The sequence below is a fragment of the Onychomys torridus genome, chromosome 11 (genome assembly GCF_903995425.1).
Source record: "Onychomys torridus chromosome 11, mOncTor1.1, whole genome shotgun sequence".
Classification (NCBI taxonomy): Eukaryota; Metazoa; Chordata; class Mammalia; order Rodentia; family Cricetidae; genus Onychomys; species Onychomys torridus.
In genome coordinates this window covers 74,129,139-74,140,120 of record NC_050453.1, presented here as the reverse complement: position 1 = coordinate 74,140,120, position 10,982 = coordinate 74,129,139, and the positions used below count along the sequence as shown (strand labels likewise).

The window sequence follows — 10,982 nt, the reverse complement described above, 5'->3', positions numbered from 1 at the left end:
CTGCTCTGAGATTACAGCCTCAGGGTTTGTTTCTCAGGAGGCCTCGATTCCAAGCCCTTGAAGCCTCCTCACACTTCACACCCACAATCATCACTGTGTAGCCTCTGCTGGCTCCTGTGATACATGAAGGATCTCCAACACAGTCCTCAGAGCTGACTGTGCCTCATGTGCCATGGACTCATCACTGGAATGACTGTGCTTGGGTGACCTTAGTTCAGTCTTCCCACTGAAGCTTTGTGTACACTGTAACATTTGCCTGCATGTCATTCCTTAATGCAGTGCTGATAAGGTAGGTACTTTCTTTTTTATTCATTCTACATACCAACCACAGATCCCCCTCTCATCCCTCCTCCCCCTCCCCCCACAGTAGGTATTTTCTAATGTCCGAAATGAACAGCAGTAAGACCAAAGAAAGAACAGATGATCACACTTCAAAAGGCATAAAGAACATCTAGAGACAGTACCTTGTAACACAGGAAGAGCTGAAGCAGTGGGAACTAAGTGAAGAGGCAGAAATGCCCTCGGGAGAAAGAAACACAAGTAGGACATAGACACCAGTCCTTTTATTAGGTAAACAATTCCACTTTAGACCAACCCTCACTGGAGGGCTCCGCTATCCCCAGGAGAGCAGACACTGGCCTTCGGGAACCGTCTTCTGCTTGGTCTGACACACAGGCCTCAGCCAGCATCTATGGGTTTCTAAGAAGCAAAGTCCAGCACCTCAGAGAAAAGCACTGTGAAGCCTAGGGGTCAGCATCTGGCCCCCTCACACTGGCCCCTATTCACACACAGATGTGTCTGAGAACACTATACCAATAAATGTAAATAGTTCTTGTTTGTTTGTTTTTTACAAAAATATCACAGGGTTTGTGCAGTTCTATCAATTTTTAAAAATCACACAGGCAGAATTTACACTTCAGCATAACCATTTTTTACTTTGGATTCAACTGGGAATTTTAGGTCCCAGAATGATTTACAATCACCAAACCTGCAGTGACACACTTAACACGTCCTGAGCCGCACAAGGGATGACGCCATCACCCCTGTACCGACCGCCAGCCCCAACCCCTCACAGCTCCAAAAGCCAAGCAGCCATCACGTTCTGCCCACTTGCATCAGCACACACACCAGGGCTCACTAACTGCATGGAGATCTAGGTTCCCAGGCTGTGTGACTAGCATGTGCTCATAGGACGTCATTAAACACCGTCCCCAGCCAGCAACACAGAGGAGTAAAGTGCAAAGGCAGGGGTGTTAACAGAGAGGAGAGAGATCCCACAACACAGACAGACAGACAGACAGGCGCACACAGAGCTAATTTGCAGCTACATTTCAGGTACAGATTGATCAGAAGGAATACATTTGGTTACAGTGATGTGGAGAAACAAAACTGTAATTCTAGTCTTTCTCCTAGAATATTCCAATGTTCATCACTAGCATAATAAAGCTGACCACCAGTGACTGGATAAACAGACTGTCACATGGCAGTTTAAGAACAGATCCTGGGACTAACTGCTACCTCCCCACTATCTGGGACCTGAGGTAACAGATACTCTATTTGCCATACGTGATACTAAAGAGGACAGCCACTAATTGTTTACACAGATGACTGTCACAGAGAGTGAACACTCTGTCCCCAAGGTGAGGCCCACTGTATGTGGTTTCCTCCACATAGGCCATCTCCCCCAGGCAGAAGTCTTTGACACCCCAAATCTGTCCCTCTGGCTCAAGCTTGGTGCTGGAGATGGCCCTGAATGCTGGTGTGACTCCTGCTGCTGGCTGGACAAGGTCCCCCTGGTGGCCCTCAGGTGTCCATGGCAGGAGCTGCCTTTCCTCCTCCCCACTAGAAGAAGGAGGTGTCTGAGGAAAAGGCACCTGCAAGTCTGAAGTCCTCCTTGGTAAACACGCTGTACATGCGCTGTGGGAGGGCTTTGGAGTAGGGTGCAGGCCGCGGCACAGTGGCCCTCAGGATGAGCTCCCGGCCTGCAGGAGGTGGGAAGTCTGAAACCGAGTTCTGTCTTCTCTCCTCTGGGCAGCCCGACCTCTTCAGCTCCTCCTCTGGCAGCGCCACTGCAGCAGCCTTGAACAGAACCAAATGCCAAACTCAAGAGCCAGCTGGAGGCCACACTACTGATGGCGGATGAGTGAGAACACGAGAAACACACAATGTCCTGCGGGACTTGGAAATGCATCATGTCCACTGTGTGTTATGATTGCTCAGAAGAACAAAATGGAAAAGCAGGAAGCTGGAGGCAGTGTGAGCACTAGCGAGGCAGGCAGAGGCAGGGGGCTGGGCACTCTGCTCTGAAAAGCAAGGGCACTGTGGCGCCTCAGCAATGGTGGAGCTGCCCTGGGGTCTGCATTTCTTCAGGCAGAGGTTAACAGGCCAGACTTGCTCAAGTCTGGAAAGGTGATTTTTTTTTTTTTTAATCTCTACTCTCTCGGTAAGTTCTTTTTAGATTCTCTTGCCAAATCAGAACCAGAAACACTGGCTTTGTTTGCTGGGCACTAATGTGATTGTGAACTGACAGATGCCCATGGCAATGGGCACAAAGAAAAGTGCTCAGTGTGGGAGGCAAGGCTTTGACATCCACCACACCAAGTGCAGCCCAAACAGAGCCTTCGTGACTCAATCCTGTCCTCTGCGCAATGGAAACATGAAGTCACCTTAAGCTGCACAGCCAGGGGATGCCAGATCCAGCCAGTTAGCTAAGCTGACCTTGTGAAGTTAGAGGGATGGGGACGACGAGGAACTAGGAGGGACAGAGGCTATTTTGTTACCTCATCAGAAGGCTCGGTCAGCTTGAGAAAAGTGAGAAAATAAACAGTGATCAGCAGGCGAGGTGCTCAGGGGCTGGGGTCCAGGCCCTTCAGGAACAGCACGCGCTGTGTGGGTGCACAGAGCCATGCCACAAGGACCCCAGACCGCTGACACGGCCAGTGTCAGCATCAGGCTCATGCATGTGACGGCCCAACGGGTGATGTGCAGGGTCAGTTATGAGGAATGACTGAAAACCCTGACTCTTTCTGAAGACGACGCTGTTTAAAAAGTGACTCGTCAGATAAACCGTGAATTTAAGAACTGGTGTCTAGGAACAATTCAACTGAGCAAAACTGGAGCAGAGTTAGACAATTCTGCTGAATTCCATTTAAATGTGTACAGACCCAAACCTACAGAGTCCAAGTCAGCTTTATAACAAACAGTTCAGATTTTCGTATTGACGTTTGTTTTGGGGTGTGTGTACATGCTTGCACCACAGCAGCATCTGGTAGTCAGAGGACAGCTTTCAGGAATGGCTTCTCTCTACCTTGTAGGTTCCAGGGACTGAACTAAGGTCATCAGACTGGCGGCAAGTGGTTACACATTTAGCCATCTCATTGGCCTTACAGTTTATAATTGTGAAGGAAAGTTCTAATATGTAAGTTAATGTATGCTATAACAATTTAGCTAAGTCTTAAATATAATTAAATCTCCATTAGTAAAATTGGTACAAAGTATCAGCTCATCATGAAACGTTACATGAATAAAATGAGACCATTCACTGGAGCTGAGTCAAAAAGCAACCATGTGCTCAGCATTACACGGGCCCTGAAAGGACTCCCGACCAGGCGGGACCCTGGAGAATTTGTCACTTTAGTCATGAGGAAGACCCTGCAAAGCCAGTGTCCCCCTGAGATCTGACAGCAGAGTCTCCAGGCTGAGTGATGAAGCACATGTTGTACGTCAGACAGTGAAGGCTGACAGCAGGAAAGAAGGACGAACCTGATTTTCTAGCCTTTATGTAGTTAGGGGAGACTACTCCAGTTCAGGGGAATCATTCTGACTAGCACCGAAAATCTGGACATTTCCGGTTTTAAGGCTCCTTAACTAGTGATTTTCTTTAAAAAAAAAAAAATCACTGAAGAGTCGAGTCTTCCCTGTTGAGGATGCTGCCTGTCCACCTCTGGGTATTAAGAGTTTCACTGGTGGATACATACAGCATGTGAGCACAGGTGCCAGGGAGGACGAAAGGAAGGCATTACTGTCTCCTAGAAGTCATTCATTTATAAGCAAATAAAGTAATTTGGTCTTTAACTTGAAAAACTTAAACTGCTCCCATAAATAATATCAACTTTCAACTACTGATAAACTCAGAACAATGTATTTGACTATAATTTTGAGTTTCTCAATGCAGACTAGCAACTGTTAGCCCATGTGTTAAGTTTCTTTTTGTTTTTGTTTGTTTGTTTTTTAATGTCAACTTGACACAGGCTAGAGCCATCAGAGGGAGCCTCAATTGAGAAAATGCCTCCCTATGATTGGGCTATAGGCAAGCCTGCGGTGTATTAAAGATCGATGAGGAGAGCTCAGCCCTCTAGGGGTGGGGCCATCCCTGGGCTGCTGGTCCTGGGCTCTATAAGAAAGCAGCCGAACAAGCCATGGGGAACAAGCCAGTCAGCAGCACTCCTCCATGGCCTCTGCATCAGCTCCTGCCTCCAGGTTCCTGCCCTGCTTGAGTTCCTGCTCTGACTTGCTTTTGGTCATAGTGTCTTATCACAGCAATAAGAACCCTCAGGCAGCCTATGTGTGCAGCAAAGACACTTCCACTTGGCAGAGAATGATTGTCTCTTTCTAGTGCTGTCACGTCCAGGTCAGTGAGAATTCTATTAGTGCCCATCCTAATACTTTCACCTGGGCCTCTGATATCCCCCCTGTGGGTACCAGCACATGTGTGCGACCACTACCCCTTAATCAGTAGTGGAGTGGCCATGTAACTTAACCTCCTACTTCCATGAATGGAAGGGATGATGAAGATAATTTCCTAAACTGGATTTCCTTCTGTGCTAAAGCCTATTTCCACAGACCTCATAGTCTGAAATCCTTTCTCTCAAGTCAGTTTCTACCACAGACTAGCTAGAAATGGGAAGGTTCCCATACCATAGCTCTGCCCTTGCTAACCAAGTCCCTACTAGCTTCTAGAACAATGAGTGTGAGATCCTTCTAATCTCCAAAGGTCAGGTCTGAACACACTTATCCTTTTCCTTAATTCAGGGATCTCAAACCCTTAGAAGCCCCAGAACCTGACTCTTGTGTGCTGTCGGCCTGCTGTGGGACTCAGAATGTCATCCTGGCAAAGGCAGGCAGAGACTCACATACCCGCTGAGCATTCACAAAGAGCTTGTGGATGATCCTGCCCGCATGGCCTCTTCCAGCTCCAGTGACAGACACTTCCGGGTGCTCCAGCAGGCAGCTGACAAACCTAGAGGAGGCAGATGGGAAGGGGGATGCTCTTGAGGCGGCCCAAGACTCATCCGGGTGGATTCCAATGACAACTCCTAAACCCACCCCCATGGAAAGTGGGAATGACAGAAATGCCTGATCCTAAGAGAACGAAGTGTCTCTGACTTTAGTCAGAGGGGCAAGACCTCTTCATTTTGTTCTTTCATTCCTGGGTTTGCATCACTAGCCCTGGCTAACCTGGACAACTCACCACGTACCCCAGGCTGGCCTTAAATTCAAAGTAAACCTCCTGCCGATTCAGCTTTCCAAGTACTGGGATTATAGCCAAGAGCCACCATGCCATCACACCTCAGAATTTTTATATTTTTTCTACTAGACTAGTGGCTTGTCCTGCAGACAGCCAGAGGCACACAAGGAACAGTACCTCTCAAGGTCTTCTTTTTCTTCCTCTTGCTCACATTTCTCAGTCCCAAACTTGGCCTTCAGGGACCGGGCTCGGGCTATGATAGCTTCCACATTAGTGATCTGCAGGATGATTTCCTAGTAGAGAGAAAGGCACAAGCACTGAGGACAACAGAGATACAGACCCTTTCAAAACCTTCTTAGGAGCCAAGGAGACGGCTCAGCAGGGAAAGGCACTCGCCACCCAACCTGACACCCCGAGTCACAGGTGGAAGGAGAGAACCAATTCCTTCCTGATCTCTGACCTCTGTGACATGCATGCACACCATCTTCACCATCCCATAAATAAATGTAAAAAGAAAATTTTAGAGTAATTACTGCCAGGTGGGGAGAGAATGCTTGGCAAGACCCTGACACAGCACTTACTTCCAACTTCTTGTCTTCGGTACTGGGAAAGTGCAGAACTTTGCTGGAATGGGCTATGATCTGCTTTATAATCTTCTTAACTGAAGGAATGTTTTCCAGACTTTCTGTTATGAAAAGATAAAGAAACAGTTAAAAAGGAAACCAAAAACACTTCTTTGGAAATGCACTTAGGGACTAATCAATTGTGACATTTACCTTCTTCCTTTACCTTGAGAACAGCAGCATGGATCACACACGGCAGGAGGTGCCGAGCTAGGTCTGCAGGCTTCTGCATGGCCAGGTAGTGCAGCACCTGTGGGAGATGCAGGGGACACAGAAACTGCAGGTGGCATCCCCAGAGCACAGAAGCCTGACACTGACTCACTCCTGCCTCTTCCCCAGCTAAACAGCCGTGGCAGAGGTGAGGTTCTGCCGCTAAAAGCACTTGGGAACGTAGTAACTACTTTTATACATTTTCCTGTGTCTTTATGTTATACATGCAAACTAGGACCATGCAAAGAGAATGAGGATGATCTGTAAGTCACAATATAACATGACAGTTAACAGCAGAGTGCTTTCAATCTAGGATTATTTTAGGGCATTAGATATAGCCACCAATACTAAATGTATTAATACTATCTTGTGACTTTATTTTCTCAGTATTTCTAAACATTGTTAGTGGCCTTCCACAATCTGCTTTTTTTTTTTTTTTAACAGAAACTCTATTATTTCTTCTTGTAAACACAGAGACATGTGTAATACATGGACCTTCCCCTTAGCTGATAGCAGGAAATACAAGCATCATCTCACAGTGAGTGGGGTTATGAAGATGTTCATATGTTCATAGGCTTCAACACAAAACAGAGGTATCTCCCAGAACTTGTTTACCTTCTGTCTTTATGTCCACTCAAACACAGAAATACAGATGGAATTTCTTCCTTAAAGAATAATTTATGTAGTTTTTAAGTTAGATCATTTAATGATGGTAGACTTTTATTACTGTTGGTCACTTAGAAGAAAAACCTCTTGGCTCGTCTGTGAGGGTTGTCTATCTCAACTAGGCTGACTGAGGCATGAACCTGGACCTAACTGTAAGTGGCACCATCCCATGGGCTGAAGAAGTGAGCTGAGCACCAGCATTCACTCGCTGCCTCCTGACTGTGGATGCCATGTGGCCTTTCACAAACAGCTATCTAGTTACCCCAACAACTCTGTGTCAGAGACAATGAGAAGCCATCTTTACTACATACTAGATTTCTACATGGATTGGCAAATTTGGTAGTCTGTTTTATTAGAATATTGAAGCACAGATACCACACTGTTTAAATACAAACCCAGTCATATTCCCTCATGATTCTTCCTTTTCAGTCAAGTTTGAGCTGTTTTTACATGCTTATTAAAAAGAAGAGTTCACTTATTTAACACAATTCAACACTGTACAGTCAGTAGTACAGCCTAACGCGAGTATTTTCACCACTCTAAAAAGAAATACGTTTATAGCCAACTGTGTATCAACTCCACGTATGAGGCTGTTATGTTTACTTTTCTAAATGAACATTAGTATCAACTAAACTGGCTAAATAATAACATCTCTTGTTATTTTTGTTGTAATTATGGTCAATTTACTGTTCAATTGAAGGTAAAATGACCTTTTTTGTTGTTTTGTTTTTTGAGACAGGGATTCTCTGTGTAGTTTTGGTGCCTGTCCTGGAACTCACTCTGTAGCCCAGGCTGGCCTCAAACTCAGAGATCTGCCTGGCTCTGCCTCCCAAGTGCTGGGATTAACGGTGGGCACCACGTCAGGCATGGTAAGACGATTTTAATGATGTTCTATGTATTTAAGTGTTTTTATGGTTTTCTTCAGATTTTAAGTATTTCCTGTTAAGTTTATGACTAGTTATTTTTATATTCTTCTCACTTATATAATGATGAGAAAATTAATATACATCTTCTGAGTGGCTATTTATTTGTATACAAAAGTTCTACTAGTTGCTGTACAGACAACTATGTTATTGGCCCATGTTCTGATTGGGCTGTCTGATTTACTGTTAAAGTTTTTTGAGTTCTTTGTACATTCTAGATATAAATTCTCTGGAACATGAAGACCTTCTGAAGCTCTTCACTCTCATGAGGTCTCAACAGTCAACTGCTAGCCTCATTTCCTGAGTGACTGAAGTCCTTGTCAGAAGTCCTTACCTATGCTTCTATCCTGAACTATTTCCCCTTAACTTTCTTTCTTTTTTTGGTTTTGCAAGGCAGGGTTTCTCTGTGTAGCTTTGCGCCTTTCCTGGAACTTGCTCTGTAGCCCAGGCTGTCCTCGAACTCACAGAGATCCGCCTGGCTCTGCTTCCCAGTGCTGGGATTAAAGGTGTGCGCCACCGCCGCCCCGCTTAGAGTTGATTTTACACATAGTCAAAGTCGAGGGTCAAGTTCCATTGTCACATGTGTGGATGTCCAGGTTTCCCAGCACCACATGATGGTGGTAGTCTCCTAGTCCTCTCTATTATGTCACTAAAGTGTGATCTATTCTTCTTGCAGCCCCATGAGTGAGTCTCTTTCTCTCCAGTCAAAATGAGTCTTTCAACTATCTCCCATAGAGCTAGTTTGGAGGCCATGAGTTCCTTCAGACTGATTCCTGGCCTTGAAGGCTTCTGTGGAGAAGTCAGCTGTGACTGACTGGCCCGACTTTACACGCACCTTGCCATATCTCTCTTGCAGCTTTCAATGTACCTTCTTTGTTCTGTACGTTTTCTATCTGGATTATGTTCTTCTTTGGTGTTGTCTGTTTGAAATTCTAAATGCCTCCTGTTTATGGATGGCACCTCTTTACCTATATTTGGGGAAATTTCTGCTGTAATTTTAATGAAAATACTTTCTGTGCCTTTAGCATGAAATTCTTCGTTTATGACACTAATTCATAGATTTGGTCTTTTCATAGGGTCCCACAATCTCAAATGTTCTGTTAGCACCTTCTTACTAAATTTTTGTTTCCAGCATTTTTTCCTTTACTGAATTTCAATTTCGTATCTTTTGTTACCTTCCTAGTTCATTCAGCTGTTCAGTGGGGTCTTGGAATTCATTCAGGACATTGTGACTTATGACTTTATGTGTATGTATGCACCACATGTGTACCTGGCGCCCAGATTCCCCTGGAACTGGAGTTACAGATGGCTATAGTCCATCATGTGAGTGCTAGAAATAAATCCAAGTCCTTTTTTAAAAATGTACTCACAACCATTCTTTTTAATTACCTCAGATTTCACCTAATTCACTCATGCTGGAGGACAATGACTATTGGATTCATGATTTTTTAAGCACTCAGGTTGCTATGGTTTCTTGTGTTTTGTGTTGAGATTTATGCATCTGGAGTTAAATACCCTTATTTGCTCATTGAAGTGTTTACAATGTTAAAGGAGACTAGGTCATCGGAGGGTTTTCTCTGCTGGAGTGGTGTTCGAGGCTCAGCCCCCTGCATATCCCTGGAGATAGAACACTGTGGCGGACGGATTCTTCTGGCACTCCTCCCTGGGCTCTCAATGCTTGTCCGCCCCTGGGTAGGCCTTCTCAGAGCAATTCACAGACCACTGGTCACAGCCCTGAACAAGTCTGGAGGAGCTGCTGTGCCTGTGATCTTTTCAAGGTCAAGTTCAGTGACAGCCGTTGGATCTGTCGGTGGGCAGTCCTCCACAGGTCAGGTGACCCCTTCCTTTGAGCAGTCACATAGTAGTCTGGGTGAGGATGATGGCTCCAGCTCTGAGCTGTCACTCTGATGCTGGCATCCCACTTGAAACCTGTCTAATTTCTTTACAGACGGTTTTGGATTAATTTTCACCTTAGTACTGTGGGGTTCTCATGCAGAGTTCCCTTCGCACAATCAAGAGGCATCCTACTGGCAGGTTGCAGTATGAAAGTAACACTTGAACACTTGCTCTGAATTTCCCAAGAGTGAGATTTACCAGGGCCCGAGACTAAAACTCAGTAAGTCTAGGGTAGAGATGACTCCAAGCCGGGTCACTCCTCCCCTGCTGGTGCCACGTGAACTTTCCTCTCCTCCTCCTCTTCTTTAAAATGCCCGTGCCAACCTACAGACCTTGTCACCAGTCTGCTACGATGCTTAAGTAAAATAAAACTATGTCTATGTAATGCTTACAATACCAGTGCTGCGTTTTTGCTTTTAAACGTGTTTTATAAGTGTGTGCCTTTCCCTTCTCTATTCTGGCAACATCACAACCTGAAAGTGTCATCTTCTGCAGTTTCTTTAACAAAGTAAGCAGTGGGAGGTGAACCATCATCTTTTGTTGCTGTAGAGTACTTAATCTTCCCCTTATTTACTTCTTTCTCCTTCTTTTTCTGTCTCTAAGGGGTACTCTCTCTTTTCTACAGACAGCCTTGTATACTTAAAGGTGGAAACAGGTCCTAAGAAATTCACCACTGACTTCATTATGTATGAACATGAAAGACCACTTAGGACAAACCCAAAGGATGTGTCAATCACTGGACACAGTCCAGCCTCTTGATCAACCAAAAGACACGTGAACAACAGATATCAGAGGCTGGGGCCAGGATAAGATGGCTTACAGTTAACTACAGTGAATACACCCCAGTAACACAGTTGTCTACTATTATTACCAAGTATCATGTACACACAAGGCTGGATGTGCAATACTTTTACACTGCTGGCAGAACTCACACAGGTGTGTAAGAACCTTGCCCTCTGATGTTCTGAAAACTAAAACACAATGGAGCAACAAGATCTTATCTTCTGTGACCATCCTAAAGTATGAGGACACAGCATCTAACAGTGATCTTGACTTTCAGGACTGCTGCCCCTCTCCCTACATCCACCAGCTCACAGTAGAGGCGGCACCACTGGGATCTGGCTCATTTCCTTTCTGTCAGTCTGAAGATCTTATCTCTATCTCTACTAATGCTGCAGGCATGGATGTACTGTTAAA

General features: G+C 45.2%; 1 protein-coding gene across 2 annotated transcripts in view; it reads right to left on the bottom strand.

The window, feature by feature from the left end:
* Positions 1–548: 548 nt before the first annotated feature.
* Rab3gap1 (RAB3 GTPase activating protein catalytic subunit 1) overlaps positions 549–10,982 on the bottom strand; it is a 56,786-nt gene continuing 46,352 nt past the window's right edge. The window contains exons 20-25 of one of the 2 annotated variants that reach the window (XM_036202188.1): positions 6,244–6,340; positions 6,049–6,152; positions 5,645–5,760; positions 5,137–5,239; positions 2,781–2,801; positions 549–2,079 (exon numbers count right to left, since the gene is read on the bottom strand). In XM_036202188.1, the coding sequence (XP_036058081.1) occupies positions 1,843–2,079; positions 2,781–2,801; positions 5,137–5,239; positions 5,645–5,760; positions 6,049–6,152; positions 6,244–6,340 (678 nt within the window). In that variant the 3' untranslated portion in view covers positions 549–1,842. The remainder of the gene's footprint in view (positions 2,080–2,780; positions 2,802–5,136; positions 5,240–5,644; positions 5,761–6,048; positions 6,153–6,243; positions 6,341–10,982) is intronic. The other variant, XM_036202189.1, reaches the window with a different exon arrangement.